Source organism: Marmota marmota, unplaced genomic scaffold (assembly GCF_001458135.2).
Source record: "Marmota marmota marmota unplaced genomic scaffold, marMar, whole genome shotgun sequence".
NCBI lineage: Eukaryota > Metazoa > Chordata > Mammalia > Rodentia > Sciuridae > Marmota > Marmota marmota.
The window spans coordinates 16,063,606-16,089,075 of NW_025999977.1; the positions used below are offsets into that span (position 1 = coordinate 16,063,606).

Consider the following 25,470-nt stretch of genomic DNA (forward strand, 5'->3'; position numbering starts at 1 on the left):
ACTTCCGGCACGACCGGAAGCCCGACGGGGACCGTTTATGGTACGGACCTTGAGATGGACACTTCTTCTGGGTCCGGATGGTGATCTCCGCCTGGAATCAGAATCGTGGTGCCCAGAGCCTCTTGTAGGAGTAGAGTGAGTGGGGTTCCTTAGCCAGGGCCTTCCGGGTGGCTTTCATTATTTGGTCTAAAATGTCAATGGCATAAATCACGCGAATTCATGAACGTTGCTCATTCGGAAGCCTTTCCAAGATGCATTTCGTCCCTGCGTGACCTCCACTTAGACATTCACCAAATCCTGTTCATGGTTCCTGGAGAAACCGCCAGCGGCTTGCTTCCTCTCGGAGGTGCCGGTCTTTACTCTTCCTGTTTGCAAAAGCCTTTCTGGATTCGAGTTTGAGGCGAAACCACCCCACATTCGTAATTTTTCTACACCGACTTCCTTTTCTTTTCATTTAAGCTCCTAAGTTTCCAGCTCTTAAGTAGACGTTCCCACTGGTGCAGTTACGTAGGCCCACCGTCCTTTTTGTTTTTTTTTAGATTCCCCACACCAGTACCCTTGCGGCAAAATAGCACCGAACTGGGAGTTAGAAAACCTGGGTTCTAGTCCCGACTGCCACTAACTAGCGGTATGACATTGTAGAAGTATTTTTGACCCCTCTGCATGCATTCCAGTTTCCTTTGCTGTAAAACGAGGGTCTTGTAGTATATAACAACCAAGGTTCCTTCCAGTTTTGACGTTTGGTTTATTGCCTCCAATGTGTCTTTCTAATTCCTGCCTCAATTACATACCTGGACTTAGGTTAATATCTTGTAGGGTCTTTCCTCTTACTCCTTGAATCAATGCCCTTGTAAAATCTGTTTTCAGATTAACTTAAAAATAATTTCTCAAGGAAGCCTGTTCTCCCTGCGCACTTTTTACTTCTTAGATTAGGGGTACATACCTAAAAAAGAGTTTAAACATGCAGTTCTTGAAGTGTTTAATGTATGAATGAATTTCTAAATCTTAATGTGTTTATTTCTTTGAAATTAAGTCAGCATTTCTTTTGATCTTTACTTGAATAAATTTTTTAAGGAAACTTGCTGTGTTTAACACGCGCGTGCACACACACACACACACCTCAGAATCATCTGTATATAAACAAGATAATGACTTGTGAATATTTTTAACTTACAAGTAATTAATCCTTAAAGCATATAAACTATCACTAAAAAAACCCATGATATAATGTAGTTTAAAATAGCTGGTGACAAAGTATATACATCACCTCATTTTTTTTCTTTGTAGCCTTGTGGAAGGAAGGACAGACATTAAAACAATTTTTTCTTTTCTTTTTACAGAGATCAGAAAAAAATGAGGCTCATAGGAAAGAAGTGATTTACTCAATCAAGATAACAACGCTGGGCTGCCAAATGTCAGAGCAGGTATCCATCCAAGATTCTTTTGTTGTCTAGTCAGGTACTTTGTTCACTAGACTGCACCTTTTTCATTTCTTTTGTTTGAAAACAAATATTCAGGGTTGGGACGGTAGGGCACACCTGTAATCCTGGTGGCTCAGGAAGCTGAGGCAAGAAGATTGCAAGTTCAGGGTTGGCTTCAGCAACTCAGCAAGGCCCTAAACAACTTAATGAGACCATCTCTCAAAATGAAAAATAGAGCTAGGGATATGGCTCAGTAGATAAGTACCCCTGGGTTTAATTCTCAGTACCAAAACAAAACAAAAAACAAAAACTCTATTTGTTGTTTCAGGAACATAAAATACATATGGGGAAGATTGGTTAAAATGTAACATTTAATTTTTACTTTACTGTCTAGTTATGTAACAAAACTCACTTGCTCAGGCCCCAGTTTCTTTGATCATATCTTGTAACTATTAATCATTTCTGAAGAATTTTAAAGAGTATATAGTAGAAAATATATGTAAAGAATAAATGGGGGGCTAGGGATGTGGCTCAAGAGGTAGCGCGCTCGCCTGGCATGCGTGCGGCCCAGGTTTGATCCTCAGCACCACATACAAAACAAAGATATGTTGTGTCCGCTGATAACTAAAAAATAAATATTAAAATTCTCTCTTTCTCTCTCCCTCTCTCACTCTCTCTTTAAAAAAAAAAAAGAATAAATGGGGCTGGGGTTGTGGCTTGGCAATAGAGTGCTTGCCTCACATGTGTGAGGCACTGGGTTTGATCCTCAGCAACACATAAAAATAAATAAATAAATAAAATGAAGGTATTGTGTTTATCTACAACTAAAAATATTTTTTAAAAGAATTTAATTTCTATGAAAATGTTTTGTAATTATATTTTATTGTAATTCTGTAATTAAACTATAAGCATATTGTAGAAATACCATATTGTATGAGAAACAGTTTAAAAATTTTTATAATTTTTTGATTTTTGAGATAGAGTTTCACTACGTTGCTGAGGTTGGCCTCAAACTTGTGATCTTTTTGCCTCACCTGCAGAGTAGCTGGTGTTATAGGCCTGTGGCACTACGCCTAGCTAAAAGTATTTTAAGGCAATGTAAAAGTTGAGAATTTTGTTCAAGATAGCTTTATAAATTATATAGTTACGGTAAACACATTGAAATGTTTCTTTTTTTTTTAAGTACTGGGAATTGAACCCAGGGCCATTCTAGGCAAGCACTTTATCACTGAGCCATATCCTTGGCCCTTTTTTTAAAAAATTTTTTTTAGTTGTTGATAGACTTTTATTTTTATTTATTTGTATGCCATGCTGAGAATCGAACTCAGTGCCTCACACATGCCAGGCACGCGCGCTACTGCTGAGCCACAACAGCCCCAGCCCCTCTCTGGCCCTTTTTTAAGATTTTATTTTGAGACTGGATCTCCCTAAGTTGGCCAGAACTTGTTGGCCTCAAACTTGCAATCCTCTTGCCTCAGCCTCCTGAGAAGCTGGTATTACAAGCATGTTCCACTCCACCTGGGTTTTGTTTTACTTTTTTTTTTTTCTTTTTCTTTTTTGTAATGTTGAAGAATAATGTTTAATGATATAAAACACTATTTACAATATATTTTTTAGGGAAAAATTATACACATAGTATGACTTCATTTTTTTTCTAAGTAAAGTAGATATAAGCATAAAGAAAAGGTCTGAAAAGATACACATTATTATTATTATTATTTTACTTTTTAGTTGTAGATGGACACAATTAGAGATTATAGGTGGGTGAGAATATAAAAGCTTGGTAGATAGGAGTGGGGAGATTTTCTGAGTGTAAGAGATGAAGTGAGAGCTTATATAGGATGTTAGCACATTGTACTAGCTAATGGGGAGTCATCAGAGGGTGTTTAGCAGAGGTAATTGACTTCAAATATACAGTTTAGAAAAATCCCTTTTCTTGACTTGACTGAGCTTCTTCAGGGCAGGAACCCAGTTTTACTCACTGTTGTACTCTAATACCCTTGTACAGTGCTTGACATGTTGTAGATGTTCAATTAATATATTTGCTAACTTGATTTAAATGTTAATCCAAACATTATTTTTAAGTCTTTCTTTTTAGGAAAAACATGAATCAGAAGCTACTAAAGTTGGAGAACTTGCTACATTTTCTTCAGACCTATAAATATCACACCGTTTGTAGGCAGCTGCACAGCCTGGGTCAAAGAAGAACATTAGTACAGTGGAGGCATGGATTTTCATCTGCTTACCCAGTGTGGACAGCTCAGATATACGCCTGGCCATGGCAAACAGATGTGCTCATTGGGGCTGCTTTATCGCAATACAGGCTTCTAGTAACAAAGGAGGTAGTTACAGATTTTTATCTCTTATAATATTATTTAGCCTGATATTAAAATGCTTCGAAAGAGGAGTAGAAATTCATTTTTAGTATTTTGTCATTTGTAGAATCTTTATTACTTAATGCTGTACTCTAGGCTAGAGATCTTGGTGAGGAAGGGAAGTTCTGGTTTGTTGTCTGGTAATGCTGGTGAATTTGATGACCTAGAGATCATTATAAAACAATGAATAAAGGATGCAGGATTTTAAAATTTTAGCTTAAGGTTTAACTACTTATGGAAGTGTTTATTGATAGAAATAGTAGTCGTGATCATGGTAGGTATTCCAGAATAAATCTAAATTGTCACTTAAATTTTTTTCTTCTTATTTGTCTATTTTTTAAAAAAATAGGAAAAGAGACCAAGGAAATCTCAATTGTCTTCAACAAAAACTAAAAAGGAGGTAGAAGTATGGATTGGAATGACTGTTGAGGAACTAGCCAGAGCACTGGAAAAAGACATAGGTGAGCAGATAAGTTTACAAGGAAAAATATGGGGATGTGGAAAACCTGGAATTTTACAAATGAGATTAAGGCAGTCAGGGATAAAAACTAGACTGAAGAAGATAAGTCGTTCCAATATTTTTCATTTTAGGTTACAAATTTTAGTAGTATTTTCACTCTTTGTTAAATGTAGTTCTCTATGCATTTGTTTTTTTGTTTTTTGGGTTTTTTTTAGTATTTTTCATTGTATATGGACACAATACCTTTATTTATTTTTATATGTGGTGCTGAGAATCAAACCCAGTGGCTCACTCATATGTGCTAGGCAAGTGCTCTACCACTGAGCTACAACTTCAGCCCTATGCTTTTGCTTTTAATCAAAGTGGGATATATTTTCTTATCTGAATTATTTTTTTCCTTTTTAGCAACTTTGTGGATTGTTAGAATAAGTCCAAAGAATGCTTTTGCACGAAGGGGTAAACTTACACTTTTATTTTTCCCCTTTGTTACAATAATTTTCTTTTTTTCTTGTTTTTGTTGTTGTTGTTGTTGTTGTTGTGTTGCATTGGGGATCAAACCCAAGGCCTTGTGCCCAGTCCCTTCTATAATTTTCAGATTTCCTTTTTTTTTTTTTCATTCATTTTAACAATATCTGTAAGTCCAGAGAAAAATATTTATAGTAATCACTACAACTTTTGTTCTGCTGTGCTGGGAATTGAACAAAAGGCCTTGAACATGTTAGAATAAAGATAAAATAGTATGTTGATAATTATATGCATTTAATATAGGAGAGAAAGGATTATTGCTTAATACCAGGTACCTCTCAAAAGTGTAGGATAACTTATTAGAAAACTGTAGTAATTGGATTATTAGGTATTTTTAGCATTATTAAAAACAGTATTGCCCCCATTCATGCCTGTAATCCCAGCAACTCGGGAATCCAAGGCAGGATAGTGAGATTCTGTCTCAAAATAAGAAACAGACTGGGTGTGGTGCTGCATACCTGTAATCCCAGCAGGGCTGGGTAGGAGGTCCCAGGAGGCTGTGGTAGGAGGATCACAAATTCAAAGCCAGCCTCAGCAACTTAGCAAGGCTCTGTCTCAAAATAAAAACTAAAAAGGGTTGGGATATGGCTCAGGGCTAGAGCATCTCCTCAGTTCAATTCCTAGTATTGCAAAAACTAGTTTTTGAGCCCAAATTGGGACCAGCTAAATTAAAAAGAATTATTGAGCTAGTTCTTACACATAATAATTTTTTACAATAAAATCATAAAAAGAAAATATTAAAAGCTCATCAAAGCCAAGCACAGTGGTGCATACCTGTAATCCTAGTGACTCAGGAGGCTGAGGCAGAAGTATCATAAATTCAAGGCTAGCTGGAGCAATTTAGCAAGACCCTGTTTCAAAATAAAATAAAAGGGCCTGGGTATGTAGCTAGTGTCAAAGAACTCCTGAGTTCAATCCCCAGTACTGCAAACAAAACAAAACAAAATTCAACAAAACTCTTTACTTCTTAACTACTTAAATGCTTTTTATTACTAACCATTTTAATTGCTTTGAGGTTTTTTATTCTTATCTGTATAATAGAAATACTATATAACAGTGTGCTGTTTTGCTCTTTTCCTATCTCTGCATTCATTGACTTCATGTTGGTAGCTTGAAATCAAATTTGACTGGAGTATTTCCATTACAGAAATTGGGAAATATTACAAAACAGGGATTTTTATTTTATTTTTTATTTTGTGGTTCTGGGGATTGAACCCAGGGCCTTGTGCATGCAAGGCAAGGATTCTATGAACTCAGCTATATCCCCAGCCTGGGATTTTTATTTTATTTTATTTTTTGAATTTTTTTTGAATATTTATATTTTAGTTCTCGGTGGACACAACATCTTTGTATGTGGTGCTGAGGATTGAACTGGGCCGCACGCATGCCAGGCGAGCGCGCTACCGCTTGAGCCACACCCCCAGCCCCGGATTTTTATTTTTGAGAGCTTCATTATTAAACATTTATCAGCACACCATGAAATTGGAGTTTTTCAGTGTACTGCTCTTACTTGGAGATGTTTTTCTATCATATCTCCTAAGTATGTTAATGGGTGACTGAAAGTCTTTAAAGATAAAAATATTTTTTTCATCATCATCACAGATACATGACTTATTATCCACAGGGAAATATGATTGAGTTTAAAACAAAGCACATTAAATAAAATGAGTAAGAGAATAAGTAAATATTTTTCCTCTATTTCAAGATTTTTTATATTGGAGATTAAACTGAGGGGCATTTTACCTCTGAGCTACATTCCTAGTCTATTTATTTATTTATTTATTCAGATAGAGTCTCACTAAGTTGCTAAGGGTCTCGCTGAGTTGCTGAGGCTGGCTTCAAACTTGTAATTTTCTTGTTTCAGCCTCCCAAGTCACTGAGATTATAGCCATGTGCCACCATATCCGGCTATTTCATGACTTTTTGGAAACCCTAAATAGATACATAAACAAGTAAATAAATCATGGGTACATATGTTCAGAGATGAGTGTGTGTCTGTATATCTGTATGTACATACAGGCAGTGCTCATTTTTCATAGATTCTGTATTTACAGATTTGCCTACTTGCTAATATTTATTTGTAGTTTTGCAGTTATCCTGGACATGCTCAGTGCTGTGAAAAATTTGGGTTGCTCCATGCATATGTTCCCAGTTGATATTGAACAAGGCGATTCTCTGCCTTCTTGTTTCACCTGTCATACTGTGACATTTAATATCATGTTTCTGAATTCTTGTGCTTTTTGTGGATGATATTGCTCTTTAAAATGCCCCCTTACTGTTGTGATGAGGTGCTATCCAGTGTTCCTAAAACAAGAAAATTGTGATGTGTATTATGTAGGAAATATATGTCTAACACAAGCTTATTTAGGTGTCAGGTATAATGTTATTAGCTGTGAGTTCAATGTTAATTGACAATATGTATTTTTAAAGTATCTTTAGATAGAAACACATAAAATAAGATTTTATGTATTAATCTGTTGATGAAATGTTGCAACTGGAGGCTTGAAGGAGCCTAACCCTGCATTTCCTCTAAGAGCAGTGTGGTTCAATATTTGTTAATTCAGTATTCATGGCAGCTCTGTAGAGTATAACTATTGTAAATAACAAGAAATGACTCTGTATATACACATGTTTATATGCATGACATATGAGCATATAAGTTTTCAAAGAAATAGGCTGATCAACCACACAATGCTAAACATATACAACATACAACTTAACATTTTATTGATGTTTCAGATGGTTCAGAAGGTACACAAATATTTATGAATATATAGAATTGTCAGTTTATATGAATGTATCATTTTAAGGAATTAATTTTTTTTCAACTTTGTGATTTTTTTAACATAAGAGAAAGTTTATATACTTGTATATCCCATTTATACACCCCATTGATGTACTGTTTATGTAGACTTTAGTAATAGAGGTCACTTTCTTAAGCATTTAATGCATGATCCTAAAAGGTTTTGTCTTATTCTGACCAGATTATGTATATGAAGCTTTATTGAATACTGCAATTGACATAGATTCACTAGAAGCACACTCACAGTTAGATGAAATCTGGATCAAAGAAGTAATAAAGAAGGCAGGGATGAAGTTGAAATGGAGCAAATTAAAACAGGACAAAGTCAGAGAAAATAAAGATGCTGTAAGAAGGTAAATATTACCTATATGTTGGGGGAGGGAGACCATTTAGTGGGAAGATTTGCCTTAAAACTTCTTTTGTAATTAAAATGATATGTGAGTGCAGGGTCAACTTTTTTTTCAAAGCGATTAAAGCATCAGAAAGTATATTCAGGCTATTATAAAACTCTAAAGGTTATTTTTTTATAGAATGTTGAATATATATATTAACCAGAATTTTAAACTTTGATTCATATCTGCCCATTGTTATTCAGATGCCAAGTATAGGTAGAAAGTCATTAAATATTCTGTTATAGTAGTTATATGTAGAGAAGAGTTGTGTCTAATTAAAATTGAATGTTGGGTTTTATAGTTAATGGTAGCTTGCAGAGATAACGGCAAACCAATTCACAGGTTATAAAATGTTTTAGATATTTAAGCAATGAAACTCCTTTGCTGTTAATTGTAGGCCCCAAGCAGATCCAGCTTTATTAACCCCAAGGTCCCCTGTTGTTACTATAATGGGCCATGTCGATCATGGGAAAACAACATTACTTGACAAACTTCGAAAAACTCAAGTGGCAGCAATGGAAGCTGGAGGCATCACTCAGCACATTGGTGCCTTTCTGGGTATGACACAGATTACCTTACAATGAGCTTGGGAACCCCACTTACTATTTTTTTAATCAAATGTTATGATCAAAAAAAATGTTATTATAAAAAATCAAAGTAAAAGGGAAGCCATTGGATTAATGAAATGTAGAGCAAGTGGTTAAAAGTTATTTTGTATTTTCTATAAGAAATTTATGTTACTGTTTTTTCTTGGTCATTCTTAGTTTGGCTTAATGAGCCTAAAGTTTTTACTCAATTAATTAATTATGCTTATATAATCTCCTATGCTAGGTTGTGATAATTAATAACTACTGCTTAGTGAGCACTTAACATGTGCCCAGCACTGTGCATTTTATATGCTTCATCTCTTTTATCCTCACAACAACATCATTAGGTAGGTATTAATATTCCTACTTACAGCTGAGGAGGTTGATATCTTCAGGTTAAGTAACTTTCCCAAAGTACATAGTTAGTAAGCAGCAAAGATGAGATTTAAATTCAAGGATCCTGAGCTACTAACTGTGCTAAATTGCCTTTCTCTGGCTCAAGGCCATTGTTCAGATGTGGTTTGCTAATGTAGGGGATGACTGACTTGTTACAACTATTGGTCTGTTCTAACTTCAGAATGGATGTCAGTTGGTACATTTATGAAAGTTACTATATTTTAGAAATATGAATTTGAAATTGTTATATGAAAAGAAAACCCTAAAAGTCTCACTAGTATTTTGTAAATTTTCATTGTGAAATTTCAATCTGTGTTGTTCTGATTAAGATTAGTGGAAGGAATGTAATTAATTTAAAGAACTGTTGATTGTATTCAATAATGTCATATGTACATTCCGTATATATGTTAAGGAAGTACATATTTGAATCTTTGGTTTTCTTGGATTTCTGTTTCCACAGTCTCTCTGCCCTCTGGGGAAAAAATAACCTTTCTTGATACTCCGGGACATGCTGCCTTCTCAGCAATGAGAGCCAGAGGTGCTCAGGTCACTGATATTGTTGTGTTGGTCGTAGCTGCAGATGATGGGGTGATGAAACAGACTATAGAATCTATTCAGCATGCTAAAGATGCTCAAGGTATTGTGTGTCTGACTTATATGTATCAGGAAGGAAGTTGCTTATTATTTATTTATTTTAAAAAATGATCTCCTCCATAAAGTTGCAGTTCTGGAGCCATTTACATGTAGCTTTAATCATCATAGCAGCCCCAGGATTGTTATACTTGTTTTACAGATAAGCTTCAAAGACAGTTAAATTATTTTCCCACTGATATATAACTAAAAGGAAAGGTGTCAGCAGGAGTTGACTTGGGACTTGTGATCACAAGATAATCTTACTTCCACTTTAAAAAAAAAAAACAATACTTTTTATTATAGAGAATTTATATAGATGCAACATTAAGAATAGGATAATGAATCCTATTAACCCTTTTTCAGATTTATTAGGAGTTGCCAAGAGGTGATATTTCATTATTCCTTGTTCATTTACCTAGAATTCTTAAGAGAAACTTTCTCTTCATTTCCTTTATTTTTTTTTTAATTTGTTCTTTTTAGATGTTCATGACAGCAGAGTATATTTTGACATATTAGATATACATGGATCTTCATCTGCTTTAATAAGTTCTTATTTAATCAAAGGAATAAAATTGTAGGCTTTGGAAAAATCACCTGGTCATTTTCTCCCTTATTTCTCTCTTTTTATTTTTTAGTTTGAGACAGGATCTCCCTAAGTTGCTTAAAGCCTGGCTAAGTTGCTGAGGCTGGCCTTGAACTTGTGATCCTCCTGCCTCAGCCTCCCAAGTTACTGGGATTAGAGGCATTTGGTACCACACCCAGCATCTTCTCCCTTCTTTCTTCTTTTTTTAATATTTATTTATTTATTTTTAGTTGTAATTGGACACAATATCTTTATTTTTTTAATTCTTTTTTTTTTAATATTTATTTTTTAATTGGACACAATATCTTTATTTATTTATTTTTATGTGGTGCTGAGGATTGAACCCAGGGCCTCGCACATGCTAGACGAGTGCTCTACCGCTGAGCCACAACCCCAGCCCACAGTGTCTTTATTTATTTATTTATTTTTATGTGGTGCTAAAGATCGAACCCAGGACCTTGCATGTGCTAGGCTCTACTGCTGAACCACAACCCCAGCCTCCTCATTTAAAAATTATAATAAATGAAGCATGCCTGTAATCCCAATGACTCAGAAGGCTGAGGCAGAAGGATTGCAAATTTAAGGCCAGCCTCAGCAGTATAGCAAGACCCTGTCCCAAAATAAAAAGAGGTGGAAATGTAGCTGAGGGGTAAAGTGTCCTTAGGTTCTGTCTCCAATATTGGGGAAAAATTATAATAATAAATACTGCACATATGCACACACATTTATTCTATACATTCATTCTTTTTAAAAATTTAAAAAATATTTTTAGTTGTAGATGGATGCAATACCTTTATTTTATTTATTTTATGTGGTGCTGAGGTATCAGGATTGAACCCAATGCTTCACATATGCTAGGTAAGAACTCTACCACCGAGCCACAATCCCAGTTCTATAGGTTTCTTCTTCTTCTTTTTTTTTTTTAACATTTATTTTTTAGGTGTAGGTTGACACAATACCTTTATTTTTTTATGTGGTGCTGAGGATCGAACACAGTGCCTCACGCATGATAGGCAAGCACTCTATCTCTGATCTACAACCCCAGCCCTGCATTCATTCTTATTGTGATGTGATGCTGTACCTACCCCCAATGAGAAAACATGAAGTGTTGTATCCCCCCAGGTTTGTTGGCAAGAAATAAAAAAGGTTGAGAATTACTGATCTAGGTTGAGTCTTTCATCTTATAATGCGAAAACTGAAACCCAGACAGGAAGGAGCCAGAACTCTTCCCAATTATATACAATTACATAGCTAATGTGCAACTTGTTTGAATTTGGGATCTGACTCTTCTAGCTTCCAGTATTATTCTCTTACCTTCTCTTTTTGTAGTACCGAGGAGTGAACCCACGAGTGCTCTCCCACTGAACTACGTTTCTAGTCCTTTTTATTTATTTTATTTTATTCCAGATACTTATTTTTTATTTTGAAACAGTGTCTTGCTAAGTTTCTAAGGCTGTCCTTGAACTGACAATCCTCCTATCTCAGTCACTCAAGTAACTGGGATTACAGGCCCTCTTTTCTTTTAAATTCCTCAAAACTGTCTACATATTTTTTTAGATGTCAATGGACCTTTATTTTTTATTTATTTATATGTGGTGCTGAGAATCGATTCCAGTGCCTCACACATGCTTGGCAAGCGCTCTACCACTGAGCTATAACCCCAGCCCATAATAACTGTCTTTGTATGTTGATCTTAACAATTCTAGGCAATACATGGCAAAAAGAAGAGGGGTATAAATTTGCCAGGGATCCCATAATAAAGCAGTTGGTTGAGATAGAATCAATTCATCTTGTTATGCTTTTTGCATTTATTCTTTTGATCCTTGTTAAATTCAAGTTCGCCTATATAGAATATGCACTTTTTCACAATAGTAGGTTATAGATTGAGAAACTTTTTGTGTCTTTTTTGGTTTCTGTTCCTTTGACCCTGAGAAAATGGTGGAGATAGTAAAACTCAACTAGAATTATCTCCTAGATTTTTGTGTGATATCCCTAATAAAAGGATATGTTTAGTAATGATGAACAAATTATAAGATTCTTTAAGTGTATGCTTATTGAATTGAGAGTCCACTATGTGTTGGTCACTAGAGTATGTATATAAATAAAGAGTTGTTCTAAATCCTAAAAGAAAATTTGCAATAATGATACTTAGATTCAGCTGAATGTGGGATATTAGGTTTTAACAATGAATAAAGGCTTTCAACAGGGAATTGCACCCAGCAGATGAATGATTGGAAGCAGCTGGAGAACCAACAGGCTGAAGCAATTTGATGCAAAGAATCAAAGTGCAGCACTTAATCATTGTCTCCTACAGGAAAACTGGAGAAAAATATCTCTTGAAAAGAAATAGTAGTAAAGCGTGGACTGGAATCGTATCTCAGTGATGCTTGTCTGGCATGCACAATGAGGCCCTGGGTTCCATTACTAGCACTGCAAGAGAATTTTTTTTTCCTTGGTAGAACTGGGGGTTGAGCCCAGGGTCTCCGTCACTGAGCTACATCCCCACCCCTTTGTATCCTTTATTTTGAGCCAGGGTGTCTCTACTGAGTTGCCCAGGCTGGCATTGAATTTGCAGTCCTCCTGCCTCATCTTCCCAAGTGGCTGAGATTATAGGCCGAATGCGGTGGCATGTGCCTCTAATCCCAGTGGCTCCAGAGGCTGAGGCAGGATCATAAATTCAAAGCCAGCAAAGGTGAAGTGCTAAGCAACGCAGTGAGACCCTGTCTCTAAATAAAATACAAAATAGGACTGTGGATGTGGCTAAGTGATTGAGTGCCCCTGAGTTTAATCTCTGGTACTAAAAAAAAGAAGAAGAGGCAAGTGATCTGATGGTATTAAACTAGACTTGTGATTTTTTTCCCCTAAAAATAATCATCTATGTAGTTACTGAACTCACTTTCAGATTTAAGGATAGGTCTCCACTTCCCAAATATTGTTTTTAAAATTTTTTCTCATGTCAGGTGTCTGCTCTTAATTCAGAATTTACTTATAATTACAGTTTTAATATCTCACATCTGGATTCATTCTTTTTTTTTTTTTTTTTTAAGAGAGAGAGAGAGAGAATTTTTCTTTTATATTTATTTTTTAGTTTTCGGCGAACACAACATCTTTGTATGTGGTGCTGAGGATCGAACCCGGGCCGCACGCATGCCAGGCGAGCGTGCTACCGCTTGAGCCACATCCCCAGCCCTGGATTCATTCTTTATGTGTAGAGAGTACAGAGTAGTGGTGTGAGTCTAAAGTGGACCTTTTAAGCCTTTCAATAAATAAGTACATCTACTGAGTAAAAAAAAGCCAGAACAGGTTGGTGTCTCACTGTGAATATAGAATTAAAGATACTCTCATTTACATTCTTCTTAATCTCCTTTAGTTCCAATTGTCCTTGCAATAAACAAATGTGACAAAGCTGAGGCTGATCCTGAAAAAGTGAAAAAAGAGTTGCTGGCTTATGATGTGGTGTGTGAAGATTATGGAGGCGATGTTCAAGCAGTGCATGTCTCTGCGCTCACGGTAAATATCGGTACCTCAGAGACAGATGTGTGGATGGAAGTGCATAGCTGGATGGTTGCAGAGTATGGCTTAAAGCCTGAGAGTATTCAGTGCTTTTTCTCTTCATTTATTTAATAATGCTAAGTAATGCTTGATTCACTTACTTTACAGGATTCTTGAGTGGATCAGATGAAAAAATATATATTCAGGCTTATTTAATTAGGTAAAACTTGAAATGTAAAGTAGCATCATTAGAAGTTAGTGAGAGGAAGAAAGCAATTGTAGAGGCAGATGGAGGAGAAAGAATGAATAAGCATGCGTTTATGAAAGATTATTAGCAAGCACCACCAGTGACCAACCTATTAAACAAGTAAGTCAGTTGTTCCTTGCAAGATCTGTTCCTGGGTCAGGATTTCTTTCTAATTCTTCCTTCCTTTCTTCTAAAAAATAGGTAATTCTTACTTTAAATACTTAAAGAAAAAGATCAAGAATAATTTGGTTTTCTGACCCTAGTATTTATATTTACAGATAGTATTTATTAATGTATATTAACCTTTGTTGTTGTTAAAGGGCGATAATCTGATGGCTTTGGCAGAAGCAACAACTGCTCTTGCAGAAATGTTAGAATTGAAAGCAGATCCCACTGGTCCAGTGGAAGGAACAGTAATTGAGTCTTTCACAGACAAAGGAAGAGGGTAGGACTATGCTATGATGCTTTTCTTTGATAATTTTGTTTCATGATTTTATGACTTGATTATATGACTACATATTTTTATTGCATATTATTTTTAGTTCATGAACAATATTTTCAAAGCATTTGTTTTGAAAAGTATTTATTGTACTAGCACACAGAACACAAAAATGCAGTTATTGTCAATAGACCGTAGCAACTATCTGTATACACCTAGTCATACTTTGATGACTTAAGTAATTCAATTTTTTTCTCCTGACTAGGCTTGACCTAAATTAAAATAAAATAGCAATTCTAAATTCTTAATGACATTACCCATTAATATAATATATAGAGGGTTGGGATTGTGGCTTAGTGGTAGAGTGCTTGCCTAGTACGGGCAGGACCCGGGTTCAATCCTCAGCACCACATAAAAATAAAGGCATTGTGTTGTGCCCATCTACACCTAAAAAATAAATGTTAAAAATAAAAAATAATATATAGAAAGGTGTTTAAAATGGTGTTCTCTTCTTGAATTTCCCTATTAGCAAGAAAGATTTTTTCATTGTTTTGTATGCTATACCAACTGTGAGCAATCTCTTAGCTGACATGGACAGTGGCATAAAAAGTATATTAGGATGGTGTCAAAACACTCTGCTTTCTGCTTCCTCCCTTACCATAACTTTATAAGGAAAAAAAATTCATTTTAGTAAGAAATATATTATTAAATTTACTGCATTAAACTGGGCATGATGGAGCATGCCTGTAATCCTAGTGGCTCAGGAGGCTGAGGCAGGAGGATTGTGAATTCAAAGCCAGCCTTAGCAAGTTAGCGAGGCCCTAAGCAACATAGTGAGACCCTGTCTCAAAATAAAATATAAAAAGGGCTGAGGTTGTGGCTCAGAAGCTGAGCACCCCTGGTTTCAATTCCTGGTACAAAAAGATTCTGCCTCAATAAAAAGCAAAAAGGACTAGGAATGTAGCTAAGTAGTAAAGCACTGCTGGGTGCAATCCACTGTCCTGCCAAAAGGAAAAAAACATTATAGCATATTATCCTTTTTTTGTTTTTGTAGCAGAGTTGGAACCCAGGAGTACTTTATTGTTGAGCTATATCCCCAGGGTTCAATAGTATTAAATATATTTCATTGTTGTGCAGTAGATTTCTAGAACTTCCTCATCTTGCAAAACTAAGACTATATACCCACTAAACACTAATTTCTCTTCCCTCCTTTCTCCAGTCCTTGGCAACCATGTTTCTATTCTATTTTTATAATTTTAACTACTTTATATATTTTACAAGTGAAATCATACAGGATTTTAAAAAATATTATTATTATTATTTAATATTTATTTTTCTGTCCCAGGTGGACACAATATCTTTATTTATTTCTACGTCATGCTGAGGATTGAACCCAGTGCCCCACGCATGCCAGGCCAGCGCGCTACCACTTGAGCCACATCCCCAGCCCAAATTATTTGTTTTAATTAGTTATATATGACAGTAGAATATATTTATGCACTTTGATATCATACATAGATGGAATATAATTTCTCATTTTTCTGAGTGTACATGTTGCAGAATCATATTGGTCATGCAGTCACATATATACATACAGTAGTAGTGTTTGTTTCATTCTACTATCTTTCCTATCCCCACATCCCCTTCCTTCCCCATCCAATCACTTCCCTCTACCTAATCTAAGGTGACGCTATTCTTCTCTAGTGCCCCCCGCCTTATTGTGAATTAACATCCACATATTTGTGATTTTATTTTTCCCTGTTATAGAGACTGAACTCAGGGGCTCATGCATACTAGACATGTGCTCTACCACTGAGCTATATCCTCAGCTCCCACTTACTTTTATTTTATTTAGCATAATGTCCCTAAGGTCCATCCATGTTGAAAAGGATGCATGATATTCTTTTGTGTGTATGTACCACATTCTCCTTGGACAGCTTATCCATTCTTCTGTTGATGGATGTTTGGGTTGCTTTCACTTTCTGGCTATTGGGAAAAAAAAAAAATATATATATATATATATATATATATATATATATTTGTGTGTGTGTGTGTGTGTGTGTGTGTGTGTGTGAGAGAGAGAGAGAGAGAGAGATACTGGGGATTGAACCCAGGTCCCTGTGTATGCTAGGCATATGCTCTACCACTAGGCTACATCCTTAGCCCTTTTTGTTTTGAGACAGGGTCTCTCCAAGTTTCCCAGGCTGGGCTCAAACTTGTTATCTCCCTGCTTCAGACTCCCAAGTAGCTGGGATTACAGGTATAAACCATCATGCCCAGCTTCAAAAAAATGTATTTATAGTATCAAAAATCGGTAGTTGAGAAGAGAATTAATGCATAGGCTTATATATATTTAAACTGCATATAGACATTTTTGCTATAGTTAAGAAAGTATAATTATATCTTTATTATGGCATTAAATAAATATGTATATATATATTCATTTTAGTCCTGTTACTACAGCTATCATTCAAAGAGGAACTTTGAGAAAAGGCTCAATTCTGGTTGCTGGAAAGAGTTGGGCAAAAGTACGCTTAATGTTTGATGAAAATGGAAAAATAATCAATGAAGCTTATCCCAGCATGCCAGTGGGAATTATAGGCTGGAAGGACCTTCCTTCTGCAGGAGATGAAATTCTTGAAGTAGAATCTGAGGTATTTCAAGTTTAATTCCTGCATATTAGATATGATAGAATGATTTTATTTTTTTAAAATTTTCCTTTTTATTGGTACATTATAATTATACATAATAGTGGGACTTGTTGTTACATATTCATAAGTACACATAAGTGATATTAATTATTTTAAATATCAAGTTTGTACTGTTATATCAAGTGATTGATGTTAACAAATAATTCTAGTTTGTACATGGCCTTGAGGGAGTTAGTTGTGTCATTTTTAGAATTTGACTTTAGCATTTTTTTTAAATGGAAATTATTATTTTTTTAATACCTTGTTTTATTTATTTATGTTTATGTGGTGCTAAGGATTAAACCCAGGGCCTCACATGCTCTAGGCAAGTGCTCTATCACTGAGCCACAACCCCTTTAGCATTATTTTTAAATTTTGAGATAAAATTTTAAAATTAAATTGTAATTTAATTAAATTATAATTTTATAATTTAAAATTTTTAATTATATAAGAAGCTCCCCAATTAAACTTTATAAGTTTCTTTAAACTTATAAAAGTGGTTTCAGACTAATTAATTGCATAGTGGGGGAAAATAAAAGCCTTTCACCTCGCATATATCAGTGTCTATTTTATTAAATAATGCCAGTATTTCTCGTATAAAGGCAAGGGCACGTGAAGTTATTAACTGGAGGAAGTTTGAACAAGAACAGGAGAAAAATAAAGATGATCTGAAAATACTGGAAGAAAAACGAAAGGAACACCAAGAAGCACATCGGAAAACCCGTGAGAAGTATGGCACTTTGCACTGGAAGAAGAGATCATTTATGAAGTACTTAGAAAGAAAAGAACAAAGACCCTTAAAGCCAAAAGAGAAAATAGAAAGAGATTCAAACGTACTACCTCTAATTATTAAAGGTATCTTTTTGAAGATTTTACTTTACAACTCACCTTTTGAATACATGTGTATTTTTATTCTTTGTTCTTCTCAAATTTAGTAGTCCAAACTCCTAAACTCCTAAAGGAGTTTGGACTCAAAAATTTGAGTGAAAATTAATGCCGTATTTTGAGAGACATTTTTCTAAGTCAACATATTTTTTGCTAATTTAGTTGTAAGTGAACATTTGGCTCATTATACTTTATATAAATTCTTTAAAATTTTTTTCCCTTTTTAAATTTCCTTTTTGTTAATGCCTAATTCTCGACATTAACAATTTTAAACTTTTGCTGTATTTAGGTGATGTTGATGGTTCTGTTGAGGCCATTTTAAACATTATGGATACCTATGATGCTTCACATGAATGTCAACTAGATTTAGTACATTATGGAGTAGGTGATATTAGTGAAAATGATGTTAACTTGGCTGAAACATTTGATGGTAAGGTTTCTACTTCCTATTTGTCTGTGTTCCCTCAATCACATTGTGATTATTTAATTCTGTCTTGTTTGGCTTGACATACCTAATATTCTCATTATCATCACCCTTTCCACTATAGGATCAGATATCACTTCTATTAATGAAAAGGTCTTTTTCAGTAATGCTAACCAAAGTATTTGTTAGGCACTGACTAGCCGAGCACTGTTTTTTCTGTGTAAGGTATACAGTGTAAGAATCTTTTTTTTTTTTATCCTTTATTTATTTTTATGTGGTGCTGAGGATTGAACCCAGTGCCTCACACATTCCAGGCATGCGCTTTACCACTGAGCTACAATCCCAGCCCACAGATTTCTTAATGTTAAAACTTTCAGGGTGATTGAGTTTTTTCTTTTAAGCTTTCTTTTTTTTTTTTTTTTCTCATTCATCCTATTCAAGGTGTTTTTCCTTGCTTCTTTTCTTTTCGTATCAGGGATTAAACCACTGAGCCACATCCCTGGCTCTTTTTTATTTTTTGAGGTAGGGTCGGATCTTGCTAAGTTGCTTAGGGCTTTGCTAAGTTGCTGAGGCTGGCCTCAAAGTTGCGGTCCCCCTGCCATACCCTCCTGAGTTTCTTGGATTATAGGTGTGTGCCACCTTTGTTTCTTTTTCTTCCAAAGTATTTGCAGTTAAATATTATTATTCTTTGGTAAAATGGTCAATTCTTGAATTTTTCCAATTAAGTAACTATTTTTGAACAACTTTTGGCCAAATGGATACCTAAATATAAACCACAAAACTTTTAGACAATAGAATTACAATTGTATGGACACCTTTATTTTATTTATTTATTTTTTTGTGGTACTGAGAATTGAACCCACTGCCTATACATGTAAGGCAAGTGCTCCACCACTGAGCTATAACCCCAACCCAGGATTACAATTTAATAGTGAATTATTGTAAAAATAAAACAATAATTTAGCCTTGATCATTTTTTGTTTTATTTCTCTGGTATAAAACCAAAGCTTTGTTTAGCATACTGCCTTGCACATTATAGACACTTAAGAAATTATATTTCTTAAATTAATAATTTAATATGAAGAAATTTTCCTGACTAAACAATTTATAAAATTCAGTGATTTCAAAATTTACTAGTTTTTGTGGGATAAAAACCCCACAATTTTTCATTTCCCCAATTGCTATTGCCATTTAACTTATTTAGAGTAAAATTTGAGTTCTGCTTGAAAGACAAATGATAATACTTGTGTTACTTTATTATTTCTCTTTTCCAGGTGTTATATTTGGTTTTAATGTGAATGTAAGCAATGTTATCCAGCAGTCAGCTGCAAAAAAGGGAGTAAAAATTAAACTTCACAAAATCATTTACCGTCTTATTGAAGATTTGCAGGAGGAACTGAGCAGCAGAATGCCCTGTCCTGTAGAGGAACACCTAATAGGTGAGTGTTCACTTAATGTTTCTTTTATTTTATTGTGGAACTGGGGTTTGAATCCAGAGACACTTTACCACTGAGTTATATCCCTGGCCCTTTTTATTTTTTATTTTGAGACGGGGTCTCCTAAGTTGCTTAGGGCTTCTCTAAATTATTAAGGCTGGCCTTGAACTTGTGAGCCTCCTGACTCAGCTTCCCTGGTCACTGGGATTACAGGTGTACGCCACCATGCCTGGCCTGAATGTTATTTTTTTATTTTTTAGTTGTCAGTGGATCTTTATTTTATTTATTTATACGTGATGCTAGGAATTGAACCCAGTGCCTTACACATGCTAGGCAAGCGCTCCACCACTGAGCCACAATGCCAGCCCCCTGAATGTTATTTTTAAGCATTCATATCTTAGGTGTTGTAAACAGCCCCTGAAAGCAAAGTTGAAGAGAAATATATTCACTTTTCCAATAAATACCTATTGTTTTAGAAAAACTGATGACCATAAGATGAAAATTCCTGGTAACCTCATATATATTATGTGTCCTGTAAGACACATTGTGCTTCATTTAAGCCCTGAAAATACAAAGGCAAATAAGGCATTAAGAACTTGCCCTCAAATGTAGACATGAGCAATTAATGGTAGTACAAATTTGACTAAGATCAGCAACATAAAGATTAACACTGTCACTGGGTACAGTGGCACATGCCTGTCATCCCATGGGTTTGGGAGGCTGAGTCAAGAGGATCACAAGTTCAAGACTAGCCTCAGCAATTTAGCAAGACTGTCTCAAAATTTTAAAAAAGTCTTGGAATGTAACTCAGTGGTTAAACACTCCTGGATTCAATCCCTGGTTTCATATATATATATATATATATATATATATATATATATATATACACACACACACACAAATACATATACACATACACATAAACATATACATATATATACACACATACATACATATATACATATATACATACATATATACGTATGGTACCATATATACATACACACACATATATACATACACACATACACACACACACACATATATAAAATTAACAGTGTTTTGGAAGGTGCCACTGGGACTGGCAAAGAAATTACACCATAAGAAAACTTACTTTATATTTAAATGTTAAATATTGTTAAGTATTGTCTAGCATATCCTTTAGCCAGATTTAAAGGCTGAATTTGTATTGTACCCACTTGCCTCTAAATATGTACATTTGCTAAATAAGTACAAGGATATTCTTATAAAACTAACAATGATCAAACAATATTCTCTAATTCAGTCCAAATTCAAATTTTGTCTATTGTCCTCACAGTGTACTTTTTTTTTTTTTTTTTTTTTTTTGGTGCTGGAGATTGAACCCAGGGCCTTATGCACGCAAGGCAAGCACTCTACCAACTGGTCTATATCCCCAGGCCCCTCACAGTGTACTTTGTAATGCATGTGCTTTCCCTCTAGTCCAGGATCTTGGGTTGTTATTTCATTGTCCTATTTCTTTTCTTTTTTTTAATATTTTTAAGTTGTAGATGGACACAATACCTTTATTTTATTTTTATGTGATGCTGAGGATGGAACCCAGTGCCTCATACGTGCAAGGTGTGCGCTCTACCACTGAGCCACAACCCCAGCCCCTCCTATTTCTTTTTAGGCTCATTTAGTCTGGAATAATTCTACAATCTTTCTTGACCTTGACCTTTTTGAAGTGTATGTAAGCAACTGTAGAACATACCTTAATTTTTAATGTCTAATGTTTCCTCGTGATGAGATTGGATTTTACATTTTGGTTCATACAAAGTTAGTTTATGCCTTTCTGACCTGCTAAATATGATCATGCAAATATTTGTATGTTCTTATACTAGTAGCAATTTGGAAAAACAGTCATATTATGAGGGTTTTTACTAGTCAAATCCCACTAGTCAAGTAACACCCTAAAAAACTGTTAATTATAGTAAGTTATTTCATTATTGGAACTTAATTTTCATTGAGAGGAAAAATATTTACAGAATTAGTATTTATAAGTGGATCTGAAAACATTTAAGTGACTTAAAAATAGATCAGGTAATGATAGGTGATCTACTCTAGAAAATAGGTTTTCATAGAGCAGTGGCAATACTCAAGGATTTTCATGTTTATTTTTTGCAGTACAGAGTCTCTCATGCTAAGCCAATGCTTTCCACCAAGCTACATCCCCAGCCCTTTTTTTTAAATGTAATTTTTAAAAATTTATATATGACAGCAGAATGCTTTATAATTCTTATTACATATATAGAACATAATTTTTCATATCTCTGGTTTTATACATAGTATATTCACACCAAATCATGTCTTCATACATGTACTTTGGATACTAGCCCTTTTTGAGATGAGTTTCACTAAATTGCCCAGTCTAGTCTTGAACTTGGATACCCTACCTCCTACCTCAGTGCCCCAAGTTCATCTGTTATTTCTAATTATTGGACAGGGAAATAAAGTTGGTGGAAATAAACTAGGACTTCTTTCTATGCACAAGTTCATTTTTTAAATTAATTTTTTATTTATACATGACAATGGAATGCATTACCATTCTTATTACACATATAGAGCACAGTTTTTCATATCTCTGGTTGTACATGTACTTTGGATAATAATGTCCATCATATTCCACCATCATTTCTAACGCCATGCGCCCTCCTTTCCCCTCCCACCCCGCCCTATCTAGAGTTTGTCTATTCCTCCCACGCTCCCCCTCCCTACCCCACTATGAATCAGCCTCCTTATATCAGAGAAAACATTTGGCTTTTGTTTTTTGGGGATTGGCTAACTTCACTTTGCATTTTCTTCTCTAACTCCATCCATTTACCTGCAAATGCCATGATTTTATTTTCTTTTATTGCTGAGTAATATTCCATTGTGTATATATGCCACATTTTTTAATCCATTCATCTATTGAAGGGCATCTAGGTTGGTTCCACAGTTTATCTATTATGAATTGTGCTGCTATAAACATTGATGTGGCTGTGTCTCTGTAGTGTGTTGTTAAATCCTTTGCGTATAGACCAAGGAGAGGGATATAGTTGGGTCAAATGGTGCTTCCATTCCCAATTTTCCAAGAAATCTCCATGGTGCTTTCCATATTGGCTGCACCAATTTGCAGAGTCTGTCTCCCCACCAGCAATGTATGGGTGTACCTTTTTCCCCACATCCTCACCAACAGTTATTGTTGTTTGTGTGCATAATAGCTGCCATTCTGACTGGAGTGAAGTGAATGAAATCTTTAAGAGTAGTTTTGATTTGCATTTCTCTAATTGGTAATGATGATGGACATTTTTTCATGTATCTGTTGATACATGTATCATGTATCATGTATCATCTTCTAAGAAGTGTCTGTTCAGGTCCTTGGCCCATTTATTGATTGGGTTATTTGTTTTTTTGGTGCTTAGCTTTTTGAGAGTTTAGTGCTCTACCTGATGTGTGAGGGGTAAAGATTTGTTCCCAAGATGTAGGCTCTTTCTTCACCTCACAGATTGTTTCTTTTGCTGAGAAGAAACTTTTAGTTTGAGTACATCCCATTTATTGATTCTTGATTTTAATTCTTGCACCAAAGGAGCCTTATTCAGGAAATTGGGGCCTGATCCCACATGATTAGGGCCTATTTTTTCTTCTGTTAAACACAGGTCCCTAGGTCCCATTTTTTTTTTTTTTTTTTTTGGTGGTGGTTGTTGCTATTTCCTATTTTAATAACATACATTAAAATTCACTAGTAAATATTTCCTTTTGGTGGTCTACCTTGTTGCATTTCAAAACTTTCTCTTATACCACTGACATTGGAATCACTAGAAAGCTTGCTACATATTCAGAAAACCCAGTTCCATCCCAGAACTAATGAATAAGATTCTGCATTTTAGTAAATCTGACTCATGGTAGTATAGTTAAAATTTGAGAATTCCTTTTTTTAAATTAATTTTTTAAAACTTATATTACCATGGAATACATTACAATTCTTATTACACATATAGAACACAATCTTTTTTTAATACTGTAGAATAGGAGGCATTATTTTTCAGATCATTAACATCATTTTCTTTCTAAAGGTGAGGCTTCTATACTAGCTACTTTCTCTGTAACAGAAGGAAAGAAGAAAATTCCTGTGGCTGGCTGCAGAGTTCAAAAAGGACAGTTAGAAAAACAAAAAAAATTTAAATTAATCCGTAAGGGACAGGTTATTTGGAAAGGTAAGCAACATCAAAATGTTTTCTAGGGTTTATCCAGGCCCCAAACCTACCGATTGCATAACCATCTGAAATCCATTGATCTTTTCCCATCATAACGCTGTTTTAGCATTCTTAACTTCTCCATAGCGATGAGTTCCCTTCCTATTAATTTTTACAATTCCTCTAGATTGTTAGTTCCTCAGACTTGATTTTAACTACTTTTGTTTTTGGAGACTGAGCCTATTTTTCAGGCTGGCCTTGAACTTGAGAAAATGTCACCTCAGCCTCCCAAGTAGCTGGGATTATAGGCATGTACTTTTGCATGCAGCCATTTCCCAAGCTTTTAAAAATTGGCTTCACTTTCATCCTACACTTACACATTCCACTGCTCTACTCCCATCTTTTCAGAACTTGACTTACTGTCTACAGTGTTTATCAGTCCTGAGTATAATCCCATCCTTTGCGGTCTTGAAGTGGGAGATTTTTGGGCTTTCCTGGCATAAAATCCCATTTAATGACAGGACTGCATAATAAAGTTTCAAAGAATTCCAGTGAGAATTTTCATTTTAACACCAAACTACATAGCATTTAGTACTTGAGGCAGGTCTCAAAATTAAAATCATTCTGCCTTAGCCTTCCAAACTGCTGGGATTATGGGTGTGCACCTCATGCCTGCCTTAGTACTTTGTTAAATATACTCACCTTAAATTTCCTTTAAAGGCTCATTGACCTCGTTGAAACACCATAAAGATGACATCTCAGTCATCAAAACTGGAATGGATTGTGGTCTCAGTTTAGATGAAGAAAAAGTGGAATTCCAAGTGGGAGATGAAATTGTTTGTTATGAAGAAAAGGAAGTTTCAGCAAAGACTTCTTGGGATCCAGGATTTTAAAACTATATTAAAAATGTCAATGATGAAATGCCTTTGCTTTATTTTATACCAACTGGTTTTGTTTTACAGAAGTTAAAGCTTCACCATTAAATGGTCAAAAAGTAGTTGTAGACACCATGTGTATTAGAGCATGTCAGATTGGTACAGAAATAATAAACCGTTTAAGGATATCTCCAATGAGAAATTTTCAAGTGGGAATGTAACATGCAAAAAAAGGGAGTTGGTAGCATTACCACTGAATGTAATAGTTTAATAAAACTTTAGTTAAGAGTGGCACCAACGAATCAATCCTCCCCGAATTGAGCTGGATGGGTAAAATATGACACAAACATGTACTGCTTGAAATATTTTTTTCTTTTGCTGTGAACACCATTAAATATTTTATAAGGATCCATCCTGAATAATTTCTAAGAGCTTATGCATAACATTAACTAGCAGTGTGTTCCCTTGTATTGCAAAGGGCAGATAGATATCCTACCAACACGGGATGCATTTTTGAATTGAAAACTGGCTTATATTTACTCAGCTGCTAAGGTAACTCCTGCCAAAGTATGAAATTACTATGTAGTAAAAATACCAAGTAGTTGACCCAGAAC

General features: G+C 35.0%; 1 protein-coding gene across 6 annotated transcripts; it reads left to right on the plus strand.

The window, feature by feature from the left end:
- Positions 1-4: 4 nt before the first annotated feature.
- Mtif2 (mitochondrial translational initiation factor 2) lies at positions 5-25,266 on the plus strand. Of its 6 annotated transcripts, none has more exons than XM_048804325.1 (15): positions 5-135; positions 1,341-1,458; positions 3,507-3,763; positions 4,146-4,257; positions 7,766-7,937; positions 8,374-8,534; positions 9,420-9,596; positions 13,546-13,685; positions 14,235-14,359; positions 16,803-17,007; positions 17,646-17,898; positions 18,218-18,358; positions 19,627-19,791; positions 23,862-24,002; positions 24,702-25,266. In XM_048804325.1, the coding sequence occupies exons 3-15, from the start codon at positions 3,527-3,529 to the stop codon at positions 24,872-24,874; spliced, it is 2,202 nt and encodes a 733-aa protein (XP_048660282.1). In that variant the 5' UTR covers positions 5-135; positions 1,341-1,458; positions 3,507-3,526; the 3' UTR covers positions 24,875-25,266. The 6 variants fall into 6 exon arrangements, with proteins under 6 accessions (XP_048660282.1, XP_048660279.1, XP_015335144.1 ...); XM_048804322.1 differs by having other exon boundaries at positions 1,341-1,424; positions 24,702-24,978; XM_015479658.2 differs by having other exon boundaries at positions 77-346; positions 1,341-1,424; positions 24,702-24,978.
- The last annotated feature ends 204 nt before the right edge of the window (positions 25,267-25,470 follow it).

Excerpts from the sequence above, each read along its gene's own strand:
- Mtif2 (XM_048804325.1), top strand. The coding sequence starts at position 3,527 with ATGAATCAGAAGCTACTAAAGTTGGAGAACTTGCTACATTTTCTTCAG. Across the intron at positions 7,938-8,373 it reads AATAAAGATGCTGTAAGAAG|GCCCCAAGCAGATCCAGCTT; the intron begins GTAAATATTACC and ends TGTTAATTGTAG. Across the intron at positions 14,360-16,802 it reads TTCACAGACAAAGGAAGAGG|TCCTGTTACTACAGCTATCA; the intron begins GTAGGACTATGC and ends TATTCATTTTAG.